General features: G+C 40.8%; 1 protein-coding gene across 2 annotated transcripts; it reads left to right on the plus strand.

Moving 5' to 3' along the window:
• The first annotated feature begins 684 nt into the window (after positions 1–684).
• Positions 685–23,202, plus strand: wwp1 (WW domain containing E3 ubiquitin protein ligase 1). Of its 2 annotated transcripts, none has more exons than XM_079661603.1 (25): positions 685–842; positions 3,254–3,310; positions 3,581–3,672; positions 3,863–4,001; positions 6,229–6,353; positions 6,691–6,852; positions 7,091–7,163; positions 8,221–8,405; positions 8,751–9,174; positions 9,394–9,489; positions 9,694–9,868; positions 13,012–13,066; positions 13,290–13,374; positions 14,055–14,183; positions 14,626–14,698; positions 15,037–15,108; positions 15,371–15,459; positions 15,630–15,789; positions 15,972–16,105; positions 18,586–18,726; positions 18,851–18,971; positions 19,155–19,259; positions 19,663–19,759; positions 19,872–19,944; positions 20,433–23,202. In XM_079661603.1, the coding sequence occupies exons 3-25, from the start codon at positions 3,603–3,605 to the stop codon at positions 20,530–20,532; spliced, it is 2,883 nt and encodes a 960-aa protein (XP_079517729.1). In that variant the 5' UTR covers positions 685–842; positions 3,254–3,310; positions 3,581–3,602; the 3' UTR covers positions 20,533–23,202. The 2 variants fall into 2 exon arrangements, with proteins under 2 accessions (XP_079517729.1, XP_079517730.1); XM_079661604.1 differs by having other exon boundaries at positions 6,691–6,843.
• Positions 23,203–23,205: the final 3 nt, after the last annotated feature.

Below are 23,205 nucleotides of genomic sequence, written 5' to 3' on the forward strand. Positions count from 1 at the left end.
AAAGAAGCCAAAAAGAGCAGCTAGTGCCTCTGAGTTGACAGATTACACCATGTGTAAACATGTCTGTGTGGAGTGTCTGGAATGGGTATTTACTAAATCAACACATTTGAACATGAAAGTCCATCACTTGGACAGAACAAATAGAGAACAAGGTGTGGATTATCGTAAAATAGCTATTGGCTTGTGATCCCTTAAAATAAATCCATATCTGGGCTACTTATATTGCCACTACCAAAGTGATCTTTTAAAAATAATTTGTTCTTTTCATATGGTTTTATTGAGTTTTCCTTACACCTGGTTTAGAAATCTATAAAATATAATAGGTCGAGCAACATTGCTGCAGATTTGAGAAAAATAAATAAAATTGTGCAATATAAGAATACAAAAACATTGATAATTTGATATGAGGATACAAAGTTAGAATTCACATAAGGTATAATATGATGTGTTGCGTTTGATTTGACAAAATAGTGTCTTTCTTTGTGAAAAAAAACAAACACATTATTTATATTTAAATTACAGTTATTGATGATATGCACAGGAAAGTTTGGTCTGGTCTAACTGTCTATCAAACGTTGTGCAATAACAACAATGTACATCATACATAATATACAATGCATTGACTCAAAGGACTTAATCTTGTGTCCCGTGTTATTGCACAGCAATATTTGGGGTGGCGCGTCTGTCGCCCGTTTGTTTTGCTGCTCGGAGGCTTCTGCATAGAGATGGCAAGAGAACCCTAGCAGGCTGTGGGGCCTATACGGTTGGGCTTTCTACCGAAAACCGTAACGTTAATAGCGCAAAGACGCAGTTGGTAGGAAAGGATCGGAACAGCGGATAAGGTAAAACAAAGCAGCCTAGCTAACTTAACCAATACCAAACAATTTCTTGTAATGTCAAAAATGAGTCCTTTACAAGTCTGTATTCCGCATCCTGTCAAACTGTTTTGACTAACGTTAGCTCAATTATGGCGAACAGCTAGCAAAGCTGCTAAATAACGTTGAAACCGTTAGCAAGCCGGCTAGTTGGCTGCAGTTGGATAATAGCTTACTTGGCTAAGTTTGTAATGTTAGCTTGCTAAACTAGCGGTGTCTGCTTTACTGCAAGATGTACTGCCTAAACAAACACATATAGTACATCAATTATGTGAGGATATTACCACCTGGCTAGCTAGTTATATTTCGTAATGGTGGAAGGATAGTCAGCCAGCGGTACGTTCCTAAGTCAAACAAATGTCACTAAAACGGGGATTTTTTTAATGGCTAACCGTAAGTGGGCTAACTTACTGATAGCTAACTAGCTGACTAGCTATAGTTGCAGACTACTGCTGGTAGCTAATAAATGTCGTTAGCAGTTACTGTATCTATATGACATGTCTGCTGCATACATAAGCTTAACGTTAAACATGGCCTAAATTGAGACTTCTATCCGTAGGAAAATTATTTGCCTATCAAGTTTACGGTACCCTTACTTTGTGAGCTAGCATTACCGTTAGCATGTCAGTAGACTACCAAAAGTTAGCCAATGTACGTTAACATTAGAGTTTTTGTCAGTCAGTGTTTGTGTTTACCCAAAAGTCATTGTTAACATAACGATATGGTGTAAATATAGTTTCAAAGTGAGAGCAATCTGCTCGTTTTATTTAATTATCCAAGGGCTTGTTTACTGAACTTTGTTTAATAAAAAAAGAAACAAACGTTGCATTTAAAAATGTTTGTCTACACGGTGATTCTTTGCACAATACCTGACTTAAGGCACAAGTAAACACAGGCCTGACATGAGACATATTGTTATCTATGTAACACTGTTTCAATTTTCAATACACCTTCTATAAATACAGAACAAAAACAACGTCCCACTTTCACTCCACAGTCCAGACTGATCATTTTAGGCCCATAGGCCTAATGGTTATGTCCCTAACTATGACTAACTTGGGCTCAGTTAATACCTGATTGGAATCCTTTTCAATACAACTAAAGCCCAGTGTTCTTACATTCATTTTCTTTGGATGGCCTTAGTCTCAAAGAGAAACAGTCAAACATGACTTATTTGTATCAGTGTCTAATGGAAAGATTCTATACTGTCTTGGTGATTGTATTTTAGACAGTCGTTTCACAGCTCAGGCGCTCACAAACTGTATATATTTCGGTATATATTAGTGCTTCAATGGGAGGAAATTATTCACAGGCAGTTGTCACTTCAGCAGCAACTTAATGGTAAAGATGACATTTCCATTGCCTCCTGTTGTTATTTAATACAATTCATTTTTCTGAGATTCTAGGATCACTAGAGTGTGTTATGGCTTAGTGTTCTTGTTTTGTGCTAATGAGGTTATTACTTATTTATCCCCCAGTTTTGTTTAGCTGGGGTGTAAGGTTGAAGGGCAAATGCAAACACCCCCCTTGACATCATTGTCTGTCCAGATGTATTCCAGTGTAGGCAACTCTTAATACTATGTAGCTCTGGGTTTCTGTGTTGGTTTGCAAAACGTGTGACATTAGGGATCCTTAAAGGTATGCTTTGCCACTTTTTATGTGGATATCCAATCAGCATTGATGGATTATGTTGTCGATTGAAGCAATACAATCTTTGATGCCTGTAATATGAAGAACCTCTGATTTTGTACAGTAACTACTCCAGGACAACACTATCCAATTGAGGCGCATCGTAACCTTTTTTACACAATGGAACTTACAACAAGTACATCAAGTTTGTTTCTTAATGGCATCTACAACACTCCCCCTTACACAAAAAAACCTGAGCTTAAGTAGTTTGTTGTTCTTCATGCCTCCAGACGTCACTTGCACGTTAAATTATGCTGCTTGATGTAGGAAGAACAGATTTGACTGCTTTGTTTATAGAGAATGTTTTACTCAAAAACACCGCTGTACAGCCTTGCAAAAGAACTGGGCACATTGCAGTGAGTGATCAGACAGGTTCAAAACAGGTAACTCAACAGCTGAAAAGTGAAAACAAAGTTGACCACCCTTCAACTGTTTATTATGTAATTTTGCTTCGGATAGCAAAAACCCTGAGTACCCTTAATGTGACATAGTAGAACCAGGAAGTAACAAACCATAGTTACGTTAGAGCCTAATAAACTCTGTTATTCCTGTGAGGTCTGACGTTACCCCTGAAAAATAAATAGTTTAATGGATGACTTCTACTGTAACAAGAATCCTTTTTGAATGCCTGCAGTATGCGCTAACTAAGTCCAGCCTTCTCCTAAAAATGTGCTCTTTTCTCTTTTTAGAAGAACCATGGGACACGGAGTGGGCTGAACCAGAGGGTCTAGCAGCACACGCCAATTGTAAGTATAAATTGTTTTGATTATAATATGGGAAGCAATTGAAAGGATAAACAAATCATAGACGTAATGAAATAAAATGTTAATAGCTAAGAGCTGAAAGAACTTTAATCACAAACTTCAACCAAATATTTCAAATGTGTAGAAACAGCTTTTCACAGCCTGCATTTTTATAGGAACCCTGCTAAGTTTACGTTTTTACTTTTTAGGATTTTACTGGCTATATGTCTTGTGGGTTTGAAGTTTGCTTTATTTGTCTGTGTGGTTTTGAAGGGTTCCCACTGTGGTATATGACATGGCCACGGCCTCATCCAGAGCAGAGTCCAGCCATAACCACAGAGGAACGACACAGCTCCATGCCATCGGTGAGTCCCGGACACTGTACTGGAATTGCAGTGTTGCTTTAGGGGCTTGACCCTGTCCTTTCCCTGGAGAGCTCATGTTGAATCACTGTGTATCTGAATGATATTGTCAACTTTATAGGGAATTTGTCAAATGTTTAAGAGGAAAAAATCACTATATACTGTTAACTTCCCTTTATGTACACACCACCAGTTTCCTGTGCCAAAATCAAGAGGAAGAAGAGCCTGTTTGGGACAGCCATTTATGTGGAGGTGACAGCGGAGGGGCAGTCGCGCCGCACAGCAAAGTCTCACAGCTCCTCCAGTCCTAAATGGGATGAGAGGCTCACTCTGTAAGAAGCAACACTTTACCTCTTTTGTATCTGCTTGTCTGTGTGTGTGTTAGAGAATGTTATATACAAAAGTTCACCTTCACAGTGTGCTTCCTAAATGAGTGCCAGGGACAACTCGTGAATCTCCAGTCATTTTAGAATTCAGAGGAGATAAAACTAGAGACAGATCTCTGAGTTGAGACATAAAGTATGTTTTCCCATAGTCTGTCGCACTGAAAGTAGACAGTGGGTACAAGCCTTCTTACAAGATATTTGTTCTCCTCTTCCCAGAGCTTACCACAACAATATGCAGTAGATCACACTCTGATCAACGTCATTTGGAAGATCGTGATCGTGAGGGAAACCGAGTTTATAACAGGTGTTTTCAAAAACAATGCAATTCCTGGTGTGGTTCGTCAATATAGGTTTAAGAAATGCAAACAAGCCAGTGGGTTTTTCCCCTAGTAGCAAATATTGCGTTTCTTACAGCACTGTGGAGATAATTGTTGCTATGCAAGAATAGTCATCTCATACTCCCCCTTAAAAGAATATTCCTAGAGAGTCATGTTAACCTCCAAATGGCCCTTGATCATGAAAAGCTGATGAGATAAAGATAGGCCTGTCACGATAATTAATTTTGTTGGACGATACATTTTCCTGGAAATTATTGCGATAAACGATAATATTGTCGGCACTGTTGTAAGACCATTTTAGACCACTGAAATAATGATAATGTATAATAACAATTCAAGTACATCCTTTCAAACATAACTTTTTATTGAACATTCAACATTGCAAATGAAATGTGAAATAATATTCAAATATATAAATGATATATAATAAATGAAACAAATGTATTAAATTATAAAAAATGTATTAAATCACACACAACCAAAACAATAAATTAAATAGACTCAGGCTGGAAAACAGAGCTCTATCGGTAGGTAGGTAGGTACACACACACACACACACACACACACTCACACTCACACTCACACTCACACTCACACTCACACACACACATTGTCTCACAAGCAAAACAAACCTCCTTAAAACAACAGTCAAGTGTACAGTCCACTGTCCACTGTCCATACAAAGACCCAGTTGCCTCAACAGGCCATATCCAAATCTGTATTGAGGTGAGGGCTCTCCATCTCCAGCTGCCGTGTTTGCTACCAGCTGGGAAAACGGAATGGGGTGGTTATGTTTCAGGTGCAGTTTAAGGTTGGTCGTATTGCTAGCTTTTGTTGCTACCTTTTTAAAACAAATGCGACATAACGGCTCATTCAAGTCCGTAGGTTTGCCTCTTTGATTTGGCTTAAATCCAAAATATTCCCACACCGGAGATGTGGAATTAGGTTTTGCAACCAATTCCATTTAACTTCAAATTCCCCTCGAGTAAGACACACGTTGTCTCCTGCTTGTCTCTATATTATTCCTTTGGCTGCTACGCTGCTGCACGCGGAGTGCCCTGACCTGGCTGTGTGTGATCCCCGCCCCTCACAGCACGCCTGGCCGGCAGACACAGCTCGCCTGGCTAAAATGCTGGTCACATCCTTATCTATACAAACACGCATGTAAACGGCAATTTATCAAGGTCAGAAAAGTTATGGAGTCCATTTTTATTTATGGTACGAGAAGTCAATTTATTGCTTATCGCGACAGGCCTAGATAAAGATAGAAAACAGATCTGTCCTCCTTTCTAGCTATTTTTCTGTTTACAGTGTATCCTTATGTAACACACACAAGGTTGGCGGGTTCATGTGATAATTATTGTAACAAGGGAAATGTTGTATGACAACACAAAGAGCTCATTATATTATTTTAAACTTTTACAGCTCTGGGTGGCCTGGCTAAATGCCAGAGACAATGCTTTATTTTTTTGATTGGGTAATTATTGCGAGCAGAACAGAGTGGTGCTGTCTTTGTGATCCTGTGTTTGCACCGTGGATGTTTGCCAAGCTGTTGTGAGTCCTACCCACGGCGTCTAGGCTATAAGCCTAGATATTTATCTTCAGACTGATGCGCTAAACCTTGAAAACATTGACTGTTCATTTTTTTGAAGCAGCATTATGTGAGCAGAATATATCAGTCATTCCTGCAGCAAGGACACGTCCAGTCTGTACTTGAGCAATGCTATGTTTTGACTGTTGGCCTTTTTTCTTATTAAGTCGTAAATATGTGCAAGTTTTGTTAAAGGTTTAAAGATTTACATATGTGTATTTCTTTTTGTCGTTGACCTTTTTAGGAATGTAACACCACACACGCAGGTTGATTTCAGAGTATGGAGTCACCACACCCTGAAGGCGGACGCTTTGCTGGGCAGAGCCACACTGGACCTCACTCAAGCCTTGGAGCAGCATGACAGGAAATGTATGATAGGCCACATCAAACATACAGACCTGTATTATAATATAGGGTTGGATGTTTTAATTATTTAAAAATACATTTGTGGCATAGTGACTAAAGTACCAGACCGATGCAGACTCAAGAACTGTAAAGTTGGACTAGCTAATGAGGATTATTACAGTTTTTTAATAATCCGAATCACAATGACAACATTTGTTCTTGTTAAGGTTAACATATATCAGATAAATGTGTCTCTCCCACTGATAGGATGCTAAAAAAGAAGCATGGTTTGCTTTATGTTTCTCTTGGTTCAATCTATTGTTTTTCCTCTTCCCACACCATCCCTGTTTGGGCTGTACAGTGGAGAATGTGAAGGAGGTGCTGAAGCTGAGCGTGGAGCAGAAGGGGGCTGTGGTTCCCACAGGAGAGCTGACTGTCTACCTAGACGGTCTGACTGTTACTGACCAGGAGGAACTGGCACCGCTTACCAACGGCAATGCAGCAAACGGCACCAGTGAGCTGAGTATGTTAACAGCGGGGGTGGGTGATAGTGGTGGGTTGGCCAATTTTCATTACAATGTGTACTGGTGTATGACGAGGAAGCACAGGGAGAGAAAAAAAGCCACAGATGCATGCACACAGATGAATATACTGGTACTTTATCACCTAACCCATACCCTCAATCACTTATCAACTATTCTTTTTTAAATGATTCTCTAAATATGCACTTTATATCTTGCATTGTTTTCTCCAACCCCTAGAAGTCCAACAGAATGGCGATGCCATCCATGAAAATGGAGACTCATCCTCCTCTTGCTCAATGGCTGCCAGCAGGTAAACAAACATTTGAGTCATGTGATGAACACAAGGGCATATTTTACATTATTGTCATACATATCCTTTATTTATATATGTGTTTGAACCCTGGCATTCTCCTTCTCTTGCTTTTAAGTTATTGTGCTGCCCTACTGATATCAGTCTCTTAGTATTTGTCACACGGCAAAAGTGCCCTTCACTCCAAATGTGTTTTTTTTGTTGTAAAGCCACTAAGGAGTCAAGTATGCTCAAGCAACAGACGGGAGGTTGGGGTGAGGGGGAAGTGGCTGCCTGGCTCTTCTCTGCATTGCAGTTGCTGAGAGGACTGCAGGCACAAACGGGGGTATATTTTAAACCTGGCAGTGTTTCCCCTCCCTGGGAGTTCCAGAAGAAAAAAAAGGGCTGTTTTAATACAGTGCTGGTCTCATAGTTTCAAGCCTGCTTTAATACATCATGGTGCTAATTTTGGGTGGGAAATGTGTCGGTATAGTATCGTAAAATTGTGTTTTGCAGATATGCCGAGAAGTAAAATCAGAGTTCACCTCATTCATGACCCTTTCTGACTTTCCCTTCTTGGTTGTTGGCTTGTTTTTCTGATAATGGAGTTATATTGCTGGCAGCATACCAACCAACCTCTCGCCTAGACAATGCCTGGACTCGAGTCATACGACTGTTTTTGTATTGGTCCTGGTGTGGGAGCGTCTGTGGCACCTTTTTAACTCTCCCGGCTCACAAAAGGGCCTCTGCTGCTGTGCCAATTACATCACTAAGCCATCCTATTCTGTCCTGTCCTTACCCCTACAAGACAACAGTCTCAATGTCAAGTCAGTCTTTAAACTGACACACACACACACACACACACACACACACACACACACACACACACACACACACACACACACACACACACACACACACACACACACACACACACACACACACGCCTGTTTTGGGCCTGTAGTAAAAACGAAAAGTTATTGGCTCTTAAAATGATCGTTATAGTTATAGAATGTTATGTGTGGTGTTTGCGTATCAAGATCAATGTTTTTGAACTTCTTCTGTGTTTTTCTTAAAGCACAGTGAATGGTACAGACTTGCGCCCAAGGTCCAGTTCCTGTTCGGCAACCAATGGTTTGGGCTCTCAGGTGCCTTCCAGTTCCTGCAGCGCTTCCCTTGGTCACGTCATCGTCAATGGAGACGTCACACCCAACTCCACCCCGGTCCACCGACCCTTAGACAGTGACTCCGAGAGTAGGACAGGTGAGCTTCTTCTTTATGTCCGAATTACAGTATCTGGGATGGTTTCAAATCTTATCACTGGGTTCTTCGTTTACTGAACATTAGTTTAACAACCAATCATCAAGTGAATACTCATCAACTAGGTGTATTACTTCATGCAAAAATGTCGGATGTCAGTTTCATATCATATTAAACGGAACATCTAAAAAGAACAAATAATTAAACTTGGACTGAAGGAAACTGGGATGGAGATTTCTCAATATTTGTGTAAAATGCATAACTTTTCCTGATATCATGTCATGGGTGGGTGAGGTATTAATCCATGCATGTGAACAGCACCTTTGTCTTTCTCTGACCTGCCTGCAGTCAATGGAGAGTCCTGTGACGCTGCTCTCAGGCCATCGTCTGCTACAACAGGAGAAGTGCCGCCCCCTGCAGATGACCACCAGGACTGCAATCAAGATTCCGCCCCGCCAGATCCCAACACAGCGCCAGACGAGACCCCCCAAACCCTGCTAAGCTCCACACAGGCTCCAGCCTCCTCCTCTGCTAAGCCTACTGATGGCACTGCTGCTGCTGCTGCTTCCTCCACTTTCAGCTCCCCGCAACAAGGGCCCCCCGCCATCACAACCTCCTCATCATCGACCTCCCCGCCCCCAGCAATCGGAGACGAGAATGCTTCAGCAGAAGGCGGTGGCAGCAGTAGCAGCAGTACAGCCGTAACTACAGACGGGGCCAAGCCCAGGGAACAGGCCCCTAATGCTGGAGCCCCTGACCCTCTGCCTCCAGGGTAACAAATACATCTGCTTTCACTGACTTTCACATTCCTTTTTTTTTAACCAAAGCAATTATAATATTAAGTGTCAAACACCCAAAACACAGTCATATTTCGCAATAAAAGTTAAACTTGTTATTACTACATTTCTCGTCATCTTTGTCCTTTCTAACAACTTAATGTAGCTTTTTGTTTCAATCCTTCTTTTGTCCCCCTCATTTATCTGTTTTTTAGGTGGGAGCAGAGGAAAGACCCGCATGGGAGAACTTATTATGTCGACCACAACACCAGAACTACCACCTGGGAAAGACCACAGCCACTACCACCAGGGTGGGTGCTTCTCTCTTGCTCACTTTCTGTGGTCATCACCATTTCTCAGAAATGTAACTTTAATGGGTCCATCAGTACGTTTTACCAGTGGATCTTTGCCTTTCTTACATCGGTCTCCATTATTGGTTACTTTCACTTTCATACATTCATTTGAAGCTTGCATTTTGTGTGCCTGTGTGCTAATTGTCTCCTTCACTCTGCCAGTTGGGAGCGCCGGGTAGATGACCGGGGAAGGATCTATTACGTGGACCACAACACCCGCACCACCACATGGCAGCGTCCCACCATGGAGTCGGTCCGCAACTTTGAGCAGTGGCAGAGCCAGCGCAGCCAGCTGCAGGGAGCTATGCACCAGTTTAACCAGAGATACCTCTACTCTGTAAGTCAACCCCCACCCTTCCTACATCCTCATGTCCCCTTAACCCAGGGGTGTCAAACTCAATTTTCATATATATAAATATATATATATATATATATATATATATAGAATGATGTATTATATTACATTATTGCCTCTGAATTGGATTATTATCGGATAGGATAATAACTTAGTCATTAACTACGTCTGAAAGCAGAAGTCCTGGGCAAATAATTGCTAGTAGGCTTGTATGAGACAAGCGAGACCTGCGCAGACCTGCACAATTTCGATCAACGTCTTGCTAGTGCGTTGGATGATGGTTAGTCATTTTGTTCGATTTGCTCTGGAGGCTCGCCTCCATGAGACGTTGAAATCTCGCGGGACAAAGACGCCCGCAGCCTTGAGAGCGCGGCGAGGCGGCGCAGTTCCTCTCCACGGGCTGCGGAAGCGAAATGCTTAATGGAAAACTGGTATCTCGAGCTGAGCGCTCATTGGTGGTTTTTACCCCGTGCTGCTGATGAAACTCTCCAATTGGCTCGGCAAAAGTTTGTTGTTGTTTTGTGTCAGTTTTACGTCGCCCCCTCCTTTTAAGTCTTCAACCATTCCCGAGTGCTTCCCCAGTGAAACAGAAAACAAAGAAGATCTGTGTGGCTCTGAATGAGAGCACTTCTGATATCTTTAAAGATAATCTAGTTTCTGTTGATCTGTGATTTCCATGATCTCTTGGCCTTTTGTTTGTAATGATTCAGATATTGGATGTTCTATGGCCCAGAACCCTTTTCCCATTATCTAAACTCTGAAATGGCCCCATTGTCCTTTTCAAAGAATATCTTTTACATATCTTTAATGACAAATGATGTTATAATTACTGAGTGTATATAATTATAATTACTCAACTGTTGGGGCTTTCAAGTCTTGAATGTTTTTGATCAGTTCAGTGTGCGAAAAAGTACACGTCCCACTGTCCGGGACGTGTAATTTACAATATCGGACAAGTAGATCTTTCAATTGACTTGTTCGGCGGACAAGTGATGTTTTTCGCCCTGATTTATTGACAAATTATTGATAAATTCAGTTTACAAAAGGCAGAACTCATTCGCAAATTGTACGTGTCCGCCATTGTTCGTTTAGAAATGTTAGTTTCGGTTCTGCTTGTCGATTCCTAAGGAAATGCATCTCGCCGCTTTCTGTACAGTTATCCGGGGGCGGGGCGGGGCGGGGCGGGGCGGGAAGGGAAGGGAAGGGAAGGGAAGTGTAGCACAGCACAGCACAGTGGCAGGGTTGGGAAACAAAACTTGGTTCCAAGTAGGAACAAGAAATAACAATTGTCCGGTCCCGGGATTGATAAGAGTTGTGAGGACAGGAGGCGAGGCCAAGCCCCGCGGACCGCAGCTCTCTCTCTCTCTATGCTCCGTATCAGCTGCATGGCGCAGCTCAGCGTCTCTCTCTCTCCCTCTCTTTCTAGACACAGCGGATCCACTGCCCGTTTAACAGCCTCATCTTTGTCAAACTTTCTTATGTTCTTTCTCTAACACGTAATGAAGGTTATTAAGCGTTTTAGCTCCTGTGTTGTTAATATTGACCGCCATTTCCTTTATGAAGTGAAGCATCCTCCCTGTCTGTGTCCTCGCGCTGTACTCACATCCCCGGACCCCCAGACTCACATTATTGAAATGAAAATACTATTTATTTACTTTTACAAACAGTGAGCAGCTGGGCAGCTGCAGCATGTGTATTGTAGGACATGTGTAAGCGTCTTTGAGTTTTAAAAAAGCGCTAGGCCTCTAGGCTATAAATATAATGTATTATTATTATTATTATTATTAGGCCTATGTGTTGGACATTTGTGGTTGGAATCTGTCTCACAGGCAGGTTGCAGCATGTGTGTTGCAGGACATGTGTTGGACACACAGACTGTGTGGTTGGACTCTGTCTCACAGGCAGGTTGCAGTGTAACATCAGAGGAGACTGGGCCAATTGTACATTCTCAAACTGCACCACTTAGAACTAACTAAACAATGCAGAGATTATTTGTATATAATTGTATTCAATAATCGTAAGAAATTAAACAGTATGAACTGATTTGTAAATAGGAATACAGATTTGACTTAATGTTTTCATGAATATATTTTTCTCCCAGTTTGTCATGGGACTTATTTTTACCCTCTCAAAGAACCGGAATCGAGAACCGAAAATAACTGGAATCGAAAAGCAGAACCGTAATCGTTAAAATCCAAACGATACCCAACACTATGTGTGATGCAGTAAAATCTTACCGCTCACTTACGTTAGCGGTGGAAAATGTAAAATACGATGGCGAAGAAGAAGATTCCAGTGGCCCCAATTTGTGTCGTTTTCGGACAAGTAAATTGCCAAACTCACTTGTCCATGGACAAGTACTCTCTAAAACCTTTTTCTCACACTGCAGTTATTGATTTATTCTGTCCATTAAAGAGTGCAGGCATTCCTATTCCTACTTAAAACTGTATTGCATATACTAATGCGATTTAGAACAATGTGAGTTTGACAAAAGTGAAAGCATTCTTTATTAATTAATAAATAGCCTTAACTCAAAATTGATTCTACAATATGGATGTAAAAAGAAAAATGATCTGGAATATTTTCTCCCAACTATGTTTTCTCTTTCCTAATTGGCAAGTCAATATCAATCGTTTCATCCTGATGACTTTAGAAATCAAATCCCAGTTTCTGATTTGAGTTTGAAAACAAATCTTTTTGTTCTATTCTAGATTCCATCCAATGTATTGCATTTATTGTGCAACCCCACACATACAAAACTCAACTCCTTTTACCTGAGAATTCTACCTTGCCAGAATTGAAAGTATGCCATCCCCTTCCTCTGCCCTAATCTGGTCACCTCGGATAGGGTCCATCTCTTAAGTCTTTGATCTCTGCAGTGATGTCATCTTCACTGATGATGATTAATTTACAACACAAATCATAAAGACAGACAGCTGGGAGGTATTGAGCAGTAACCAGCAACCAGAGGCCTTTCTCCCAGCAACAACACTTCATTTGGATCCTATCTCATTTCCCAGAACCTTGTTTCCTTGTTGTGGAGTCTCTTTTTTTTTTCTTCACCAGATTTGTGTCTTCCTCCTGTTTTTTAAATGAATGTGTTTGTGTGCATCCCTCGCATTCAGGCATCCATGATGTCTGCTGAGAATGATCCTCTTGGCCCGCTACCTCCTGGATGGGGTGAGTTCACTTTCTTTCTTCTAAATACTGTACTTATTTTCACTTGGTGTCTGTACTGTATGTACTTTTCTTAAAAAGGGAAATAGTTCCTTTTCCTCTCAAGCCTTCCCTCAGCAGTCAGCACTGATGATAATCTGACATGTCCCGCCGCAGTGAGGGGCCACAGTGTCCATTACGCCTTTTTAAATCTACAGATTCCTGACTCTGTTTTTATCAACTTTAGAGAGGCGAGTGGACTCCAATGACCGAGTGTACTTTGTCAACCATAGCACCAAGACAACGCAGTGGGAGGACCCCCGAACACAAGGGTAAGCTGAGAAAGAAAACATCAACTTTGTTCTTCACAAAGCCGCTGTAGTGAAGTGGGAAAGTACTTGAAATACAAGTAAATACAAAAGTCATATTATGCATTATAGCTAACAGAAGCATGCCCTGGAGCTTTAAGGTGCCTGGCCTAATATTATTCTAATCAGATTAAACAGAAAAGTAGAGTTTTTATACCCTTGTGGAATTGTGTTGTCCACGTTCAACATATTATCATTGTGTCACTATTACAAATGTAAATGGCGCTTGCCTGTCTGAATCTGACAGCAGCTTTAGTTTGTTACACATAAGATCACAACCCATGTTAATGTCTGTGTTCAAATCACTTCAAATGTGTTCCAAACACAGTTGAGAGTCCCTGTATATAACTGTGTGTGTGTGTGTGTGTGTGTGTGTGTGTGTGTGTGTGTGTGTGTGTGTGTGTGTGTGTGTGTGTGTGTGTGTGTGTGTGTGTGTGTGTGTGTGTGTGTGTGTGTGTGTGTGTGTGTGTGTGTGTGTGTGTGTGTGTGTGTGTGTGTGTGTGTGTGTGTGTGTGTGTGTGTGTGTGTGTGTGTGTGTGTGTGTGTGTGTGTGTGTGTGTGTGTGTGTGTGTGTGTGTGTGTGTGTGTGTGTGTGTGTGTGTGTGTGTGTGTGTGTGTGTGTGTGTGTGTGTGTGTGTGTGTAGGCTGCAGAATGAGGACCCTCTTCCTGAAGGTTGGGAGATCCGTTACACTAGGGAAGGAGTCCGCTACTTTGTGGATCACAACACGCGAACCACCACTTTCAGTGACCCCCGCACTGGAAAATCCTCTGTGTAAGAACATGTTTTTCTGCTTTACATTACCTCCAATGTAACAGAAGCAGCTGCTGCAAGCTGTGTTTGTCCGTCGCCTGAAGAATGTATGGGAGCTTGTGCAAAGAGAGCACTTTACTAGGACCAGATGGAGTCATGTTTTGCTTTAATGTTCTACCTATAGCTCCAATAAGTAAAAGAAAATACGTATTAATTCAGAACAAAAATGTTTCTCCTGTGGTATTTCATTTCAAAGATTCTATGGCCCGCAGGGATGTTCAGGGCATTAGTTTAATTTTCTCCGGCATACTTCAAGAGATCATACCAGTTCATATTTCACCCGTCCATGTATTTGTTTTTCATTATATGTGGAAGATGTTGACCCCCTGGAGGATCCATTGACTAGCATCTAACAGCTTATGCATTTATGTTTGATCTCTTTCAATGTTTTCATTCTTTCCAGCACCAAAGGCCCTCAGATTGCTTATGAACGCAGTTTTCGGTGGAAGCTTGCCCATTTTCGCTACTTGTGCCAGGTAGGTGTTTGCTCTGTCCTTCTCCATCACGCCATCGCTGGTTCTCAATAACGACAAAAGTCAGTAAACACAGGACTTAATAACAAAAAGTCATCCAATTCTGAAGCAGACCAGTAGACCCTGCAGAGACTTTAAAGTTGGGGTGATGGTCTTAAAGTCCCTCATTTACACTTGTGCACCTGAGTTTTGTAATATTTGAGGCGGAGCTATATTTTTTGAGAGAGAGAATCTGTTCTTTTGCAATGATTTTCAGATAACAAAATGCAAATCTTATTATATTATGAATATGTGTTTTTAACTCAGTCACTCATATCTCCCCCCTTTGTGTCTGTGTTCAGTCAAATGCTCTCCCTAGCCATGTGAAGATCACCGTCTCCAGACAGACGCTGTTTGAAGACTCCTTCCAGCAAGTAAGACGATCCTTCTACCACTGTGCGCTTCAAACTAAAACTAATGCTAAACAGCACACACAGTAATGCAAATCAAGTGCCGTGATGCTTCACAGCCAACATTCAGAGTTTTCCTCTGCTTTATTGGACAAACTGCTGCCAACTGTGCCGAAGACTTTCATTGTCATAACTTCCCTGTAGCTATGCACAAATGACAATAGAATCCTTGAATCCTTGAATCCTATGTCACTTCCTGATCTTGTGTGTTTTCTCTGTTTATCAGATTATGGCCCTGAAGCCTTACGACTTGAGGAGGAGACTCTACGTTATCTTCAGAGGAGAGGAGGGTCTTGACTATGGAGGCTTAGCCAGGTAATGTACAAAACAAAGTATATTGTGAATTCAAAATGATTTAACGAGAACATTTGTTTTTGTTGCAAAATGTAAGTAGTTCTTGATCATGTTCAATTCTTGTCTCCCACTCTTTCTTACCCGAAATACACTTTCATCTCCTTGCCTCTGTCTTTTGTCCCACTTTGCAGAGAGTGGTTCTTCTTGTTGTCCCATGAAGTGCTGAACCCCATGTACTGTCTGTTTGAGTACGCGGGCAAGAGCAACTACTGTCTGCAGATCAACCCGGCCTCAGCCATCAACCCGGACCACCTCTCCTACTTCTGCTTCATTGGCCGCTTCATCGCAATGGCAAGTCCCTCATACACACACCAATAGTGCTGCTAAGCAACATGACGACAAATTCCGTTTTTACTTTAAATATGATGACTCAAATAAGAAATAAACGTCAATCAACACCAATTATTAAATCATGTTTAAACAAAGAAGTTTATTAAGTGCTCTCTTTTAAAACAAACAATTCTTTTCTGCAGGCACTTTTCCACGGCAAGTTCATCGACACAGGCTTCTCTCTGCCTTTCTACAAACGCATGCTGAACAAGAAGCTTATCCTCAAAGACCTGGAGTCCATCGACCCAGAGTTCTACAACTCACTCATATGGATCAGGTAATGTGTCTTTGCTCTGCACAGCCTTCGGTACACGTGTCCGTTTTTCATTTCATTTTGGTAAAGACTTTGATTAAAGAGCCAGTTTGCATTTTCACACTTGTGTCTCACTAGCTCCGATGTCTTTAGACGATACACATTTCTGCTAACATCCATAGAGTTACATATTAGCATTATTTCCCACTTTCATAGAGTTACTTATAATTATCACCAAATACATTTCAGACTATTTAAAAAACCTTTTAATGTCACTTTGTTAATATTAAGACACCCCTGTTAAACAACAACATTGAGTTATACAACAAACCAACTCCTAATAAAGAACAAAAGACAAGTGTCACTTTTCTAAAACTGCAAAAATAAGATTTATTATTAGGGGTGCACCGAATGGGAAATTCTTGGCCGAAACCAATACCGAAAATAGGAAACAGTTGGCCGAATGCCGAAAGGCCGAAAATGATTAATAGAAATATATATATATATATATATATATATATATATATATATATTAGGGCCAGGACTTTAACGCGTTAATTAAGATAAATTAATTACACAAAAATTAACGCGTAAAAAAAATTAATGCATTTTAATCGCACTTATTTTTGCACCGTGGAACGTTTCTCACTGGATGAGTTTCAGGGGTACCGATTATACTGGAGCACCAACTAACGTTCATGACTTCAGACAACAACAAACCACAGTGAACAATAGTCAAACATGAACGAAGAAGCTGATGAGACCGCTTTGGTTGGCCCCGTGGATGGGACATTTTGTTTTAAAAAACGGACGGATGGAAGCGTCGATAAGAGCACGGTTGTTTGCAAATTATGCAAAAAGGAATTTGCATATCACCGCAGCACATCAAGCCTCAAGTATCACCTCAATGCAAAACCTATAGCAGCTAGCGTGGACGTTAGCCCGACTCGGAGTACAAGGACCCACACCCAATTCGCGTTGATCAAACTGTGGCCTATGCAACAGAGAGATTTTATTTTTCATCAGGATATTGGAAGAATAGGAGGGATTGAGGTCAATCACTGGCACTTTTTTATTTTATTTTAAATGGTACACTTTATGTTGAACTATTTATTACGTTGTTGGTGCAACTGGCACTTTATGTTGAACTGTTTATTGTTTTGGCCAAGGTTATTGAGAGAGTTGGACTGAAATTGATTGATTGATTTTTTAAATCAACTGTTGGTAAATCAACAAAGTCTGTTATGGCCTCTGAAGCAACAGAGAGATGTTTTCTAATAGTCAGGGTTTCCAATGTTCTGAATGTACTTGAAAGTATTGTGTTTTACTTAAAAAACAAAGTGTTATAGTTTACAGAAGGTCTACCTACCTATAGGCTACCTGAATCTCTGAAATGTACTATATTCCTAAATATGCTATTGCTACACTTTATGGCAAAAATTGCACTTTTCTGTTGGTCTTTGTTAAGAACCACCTTGAAAAAAATAAACAACGTTTTGTTGCTTAAGCTTATGTATTCAGTCATTATTCAATGGTATACTAAAATCCATGTGAAAAAAATTGCTTCTCACGTTTCTCAGGTCAAATATTTATGTGATTAAAAATGCGATTAATTAATTACAAAGCCTGTAATTAATTAGATTAATTTTTTTAATCGAGTCCCGGCCCTAATATATATATATATATAATGTATACGTTTTTTACTAATGTTGTTCAGCTACCTGATTATGGAAAAAGACATGATTATGGCAAAACTTAAATAAATAATCACTATTATGGGTCCATAAAACATTTATTCAGCACTTTTGAATGCATACAGTACATTCATTCCAAGTCAAGTGCATTTTCTTTTCTCTGTAGGATAACTACAACAAAGTGCATTCAGAGCAAAGCCAAGGTGCTTTAAAACTGCATAAACATCTAGGCCAGTAGGCCTACAACAAAATAGTGTAAATAAAGACTGTAACAGCCAGGCCTTCAACAACAACAAATGCACCTACAAGTTTGGTAACCTAACGTGTTGTTGTGATGACGTAATCAAAACGCGGCGACAAGCACGGCGCGCGACCATGCTCGCGGCTGGCTCACAGCCAACATGTCTGCCGCTTGGAGATATTTCAAAATATCAGAGAAAGAGGCGCGGATTGCGATTTGTAAAACGTGTTCAGCTGACATTTCTCGAGGGGGTGTAACTGCAAAGACTTACACCACTTCGGGATTACTCCACCACTTGAAATCAAAACACCCGGACAAATATGCGGAGTATGATCAACGTAAACTTGTTTCTTCATTTTCGGCCGATAATTTTCGGTGGACGAATATTCGGTGCATCCCTATTTATTATTTCAGCTTTCTCTGAGTTTGGTAAGTTTTTTAATTTTAGACGAATACACTTTAAATACTTTGATTGACCTCTAGAGGAGGCCAAACTAGCCTTCAAAGATCAAGAGACACTGTTATTCCATATAAATGTTTTCAACCCTTTCTTACTTCACTCTTCTCAGGGACAACAACATTGAAGAGTGTGGTCTGGAGATGTACTTCTCAGTGGACATGGAGATCCTGGGGAAGATCACTTCTCATGACCTCAAACCCGACGGCACCAATGTTCTAGTCACCGAGGAGAACAAGGAGGAGTACATCGGGTCAGTTTAACAGCTGTTTTATCAAAGTGCCAACTATATATATATATATATATACCCTCATCACATCATTTTGAGATCACGTCATTTTGAGTACATTTTAAACTAACAAAGTATATTGTTGCAGCCTTATGGCAGAGTGGAGGTTCTCCCGCGGGGTTGAAGGTCAGACCAAAGCGTTTCTGGACGGCTTCAACGAGGTGGTTCCACTTCAGTGGCTCCAGTACTTCGACGAAAAGGAACTTGAGGTGAGCAGCAGATCCTGATGCTGGTAGTGCAACGACGAGCTGTATTTGAGGCTAATGACCATGTTTCCGTTGTGCCTTTTTGTTTTAATGCCAATAATCTGCCCAACTCCGCGGAGCTTTGAACCCAATCATCATTACTTCAAATACTTCGTCGATTGACTTTGATGTGTGTGTTTGATCCAGGTGATGCTGTGCGGCATGCAGGAGGTAGACCTTCAGGACTGGCAGAGAAACACAGTGTACCGTCACTACACACGGAACAGCAAACAGATCATCTGGTTCTGGCAGGTACGGTCAAACTAACTCAGACCTCGTTTCAAAACTGGGTACAATTATAAACCCAACTCTCGTTTACGATCCCATTCCCCAGTTGTTGAAAGGATTTCAGATTTCAGGCACAATTGTGGTAAAATCAGCGTAGCAATGGACAGGTTTGGCAAATCAAGATGCTGAATAAATGGCATGATGATTACATGTGTGCCTCCAGCCTTGTCTCAGTTAAATGCCACTCTCCAGCTTTTGAAGTGAATGTGCCATAAGCATGCTGACTGCACAAATGTCTACCAGATCCTGTGAAGTGAACGTTCATTCCAATACCATTTATTCATTACCGTTTATTAGAAATGTTTCAGGCCGTCTGGTCAGTAGTGTGTGGACCCTGATGAGTGTGTGTGGTCACTTCCTCCTGCAGCTGGTGAAAGAAGTGGAAAACGAAGTGCGGCTGCGGCTCATGCAGTTTGTCACTGGTACCTGCAGACTCCCTCTGGGTGGCTTTGCTGAACTCATGGGTCAGTGACACGCAGAGCCACGCAATTATTCACACAACAAGAGTTGCACATGCAAACTACGCACTTGTCTATCTTTTGTTTTAAATTGTTCTCCTCTTATTTGGCATCGCAGGAAGTAACGGGCCGCAGAAGTTCTGCATTGAGAAGGTGGGGAAGGACACGTGGCTTCCTCGGAGCCACACATGGTGAGTAGAAAGCTCTACCGCTGATGAGGGATGAGCCATTTGGAAAATATCGCAATTAGTTTGAATGATTTCGCAATAACAATGTGATTTTAGTTATTAGAGGAAACAATAACTATTCTCATTTCTCAAGTATATTAAATGATCCTTTTATCCGAGGATCTTAACCAAAATAACATTCTTTTTAGTAAAGTCTGTAAAATCGGGAACCAGAGTTTATGACTGTTCACAGGGATTTGCTGTGTTATGCTCTGACTGGACTGATATTTAACACCTCCATTAGCTTCACAGAAATATTCCAGTCACTGCCATTTGTTCAATGAGTTCGTCAGGAAAGTAAATGAAAGCCGCGCTGCGATTTACTATAAAAGCTTTCAATATCCTTTGGTTTAATATGTAATCAATGCGAGGGAAAGCAAACTAACCAATTCATCAAATAACTAAGACTCCATACTTTTGTGCTGACCTTTCATCCTCCCCTTTTGTCTCAGTTTCAACCGCCTGGACTTGCCTCCCTATAAGAGCTTCGAGCAGCTGAAAGAGAAGCTGCTCTTTGCCATCGAGGAAACCGAAGGATTTGGCCAAGAATAGAGGGAGGAGTCCTCTCCCATTTCCCTCCCTCTCCCATCGCTGTTTATTCAGCCAAGTAAAACAAAAACAAAAAAAGAATTGCACAAGATAACCACCAATGTATATAAGCTATTTTGTCATTTTAAACCAAATCTTAATTTGCAGCATCGTTTTTGCCGCAATCCTGTTCCCTCCTATCCCTTAAAATATTATATGAAACCCCATCATGAAATATGCAAGCATTTCAGCCTTTCTGCTCCTCTGTTTCCAAACAGAATTCTTGGATACTTTTTTTCTTTTTCTCCCCACTGCATCTTTTTAAAAGAGACTAAAAAAGTGTTTTGGAGAGGATTTTATAGTTGAAGCGCGATCTTCTTTTAAAGCTCTAGTTCTATAGAGCTTCTAACTGGCGAGAGTAGTATTGGGGTCTGGTGCCTGAATTTATTTCCCCCCCCTGTTGAATCATAGTCATTTTATTTTTTTTGCGTGCTTGCATGACTGCCTGTGAAGAAAAGAAGATGCTGAGACCCACTGTACACACAGACATTTCAGCATGGACGCTTTGTTGCTTATTGAGCCCTCTTTCCTTTATCATCAAAAGTGTTTGGGGATATACTGCAGAGAGAAAGCCTCTCACTAAGCACCGTCATCTGTCCTTGGATAAAGATGTGAGTTCATTCATTTAGCGGAGAAAGGCTACTAAAAGAGTGAGCCAAGCCACCTACCCTGCTGCCTAATGACTCAGTTAGCAAGTCAGTCTACGCACTCAGTTTTTATTTAAAGCTGTTTCAACAAAAACAATTCCACAAAAAAGTAAAAAAAACGACTGGCTCGATGGGTCCTGTGTGCTTGGCTGATGATCTAATGCCTATGTGGATAAGACAGCCAATGGCATCCTTATTTGATCAAAGGTACTTAAACCCATCTGTTATAGGTATTATAATAGTAAAATATATTATAATTAAATGAAAAATGTTAATCAGAAACCAAACACAGCATATGATATTTAGCCATCTTGTGTTGTAATTAGGTCTAAAGAGCATCTCCTTCAAATGAATGTACATCTTTGCACGAACTTGAAGACACTGTTCTCATTTATTACTCAACTGAAGCTAATGTGGCTTCAAAAATGTCAAAGTTACATGTAAATGATATTCAGGTCATAAAGGAGGTTATGGACTTAAAAAACCTTTCATAAGTCATGTCTTAAATGGTGCATGCAGTGAGCGCAAACTGAGTGTGAACTGGCCAGGTAAAATAAAAATAGGCATTAAACAAAACTTTCTGATGGGAAGTGATGGGCTTCTGAAAGTAGTGACTGGGTCATAAACCTGTATGTGATTGTTAGAATGTAACAATACTGTCAAATTTAAGTCTTGTGTGTAATGGAGACAAAATAACTTTGAAGCCATGCTGAGCCTACTTTCTGGATCGTACCATTTAATTGATCCAGCCCGTGTTCAGTCTCATTCCTCCTGAGGCGAGCTAGCTTTAGTTTTTAAAACAGACGTGTGTTCATCCCTTAGGTTGCAGGAAAATAGCCTTTAACATACAAATAATGATTAACAAGACACTAAAGTGCCACAGACCAAATAACGCAACTCCTCAGCAGCCTCAAGCCTGTTTGGAGAGTGATGAGACTTCTGTGTGTTTTACATTTTTTGCACCCCCACTTTCCCCTTTGTCCTTTATCTCCGTTAACTCTTCAGGGGACATGTCGTTTGCTTTCATCGTCTAACCATCCATTGTTTCGAAGCTCTGGTGCTCATTCTTTCAGTCAGTGGTCTAAATGCAGCTATGGCAGCGGCATGCCATTTTCCTTTCTCTTCTATGGCGTTATGTTGTCAGGCCACTGCAGCAAGCTGACTTTTCTTCTCGGAGGAGCTATCAGTCATGTATAAAACACGTTCAGCTGACGACAGTATGAAGAAAACATTTACTGTAGCAAAAGGAGCCGACTTAAAGAGAAGTCAAAACTGCAGAACTTTGTGCTTCCTTAATTTGAACAGAAACATGTAATCAAAGAAAATCAACTGTGTATGTGAATATTCATTGTATAAAGATAATGAAAGTAAATAAAGTACTTAAATATTATAATTATTTACACAGAGCCGCCGCTCCATTGATGGAAATCTGTGATGCCTTTTTGTTTCTATCAGAAATAGATGGGACGTTTCAGGTTGCCTTCACTGCAGCCAGTTAGAGGAAGTTTCACCTGGAGAGAAACGTGGAGTCACGTTACTGAACATCAGTCAGTATGTGGTCATGCAGCAGGGGTCTTGTTTCTGTGCCGACTGCAGCGTAGGCCACCTGAAACGCATCCAACCTGTAACATATCGCGTGTAGATACACACTGTAAACACCAACTACACTGTACAGAATGCCCCTTTACTGGAGACCATGTGTATAGAAGATTCATTTTTAATCTGCTTTCAACCCATTTTAATGGAGAGATGGATTTATGAGATACAAATAAATAAGTAAATAAACCCCCTCCATGACCATGCCTTTTTCTTTTTTCCATGTGTGATTATCGGGGGACGAGAGACCTTCTGCTCAGGATTCACAACCTTTCTTTTTTTCTGTTCTTAAAGAAAAATCAATGAATGTGCTTTTGGTTTATCCTTTGCTTTGATTGGATCTTGCCTGTCGAAAGAACCATAATAAATAATGTATCTGATTATCTTTAAAGCT

The sequence above is a fragment of the Notothenia rossii genome (assembly GCF_949606895.1).
Source record: "Notothenia rossii genome assembly, chromosome: 12".
NCBI classification, from domain to species: Eukaryota; Metazoa; Chordata; class Actinopteri; order Perciformes; family Nototheniidae; genus Notothenia; species Notothenia rossii.

What these genes read in the sequence shown, in the direction of transcription:
- wwp1 (XM_079661603.1), top strand. Translation starts at nt 3,603, where the DNA reads ATGGCCACGGCCTCATCCAGAGCAGAGTCCAGCCATAACCACAGAGGA. An exon ending in TGCTCAATGGCTGCCAGCAG is followed by an intron (nt 7,164 to 8,220) that starts GTAAACAAACAT and finishes TTTTTCTTAAAG; the next exon opens with CACAGTGAATGGTACAGACT. An exon ending in CTTCCTCGGAGCCACACATG is followed by an intron (nt 19,945 to 20,432) that starts GTGAGTAGAAAG and finishes CTTTTGTCTCAG; the next exon opens with TTTCAACCGCCTGGACTTGC.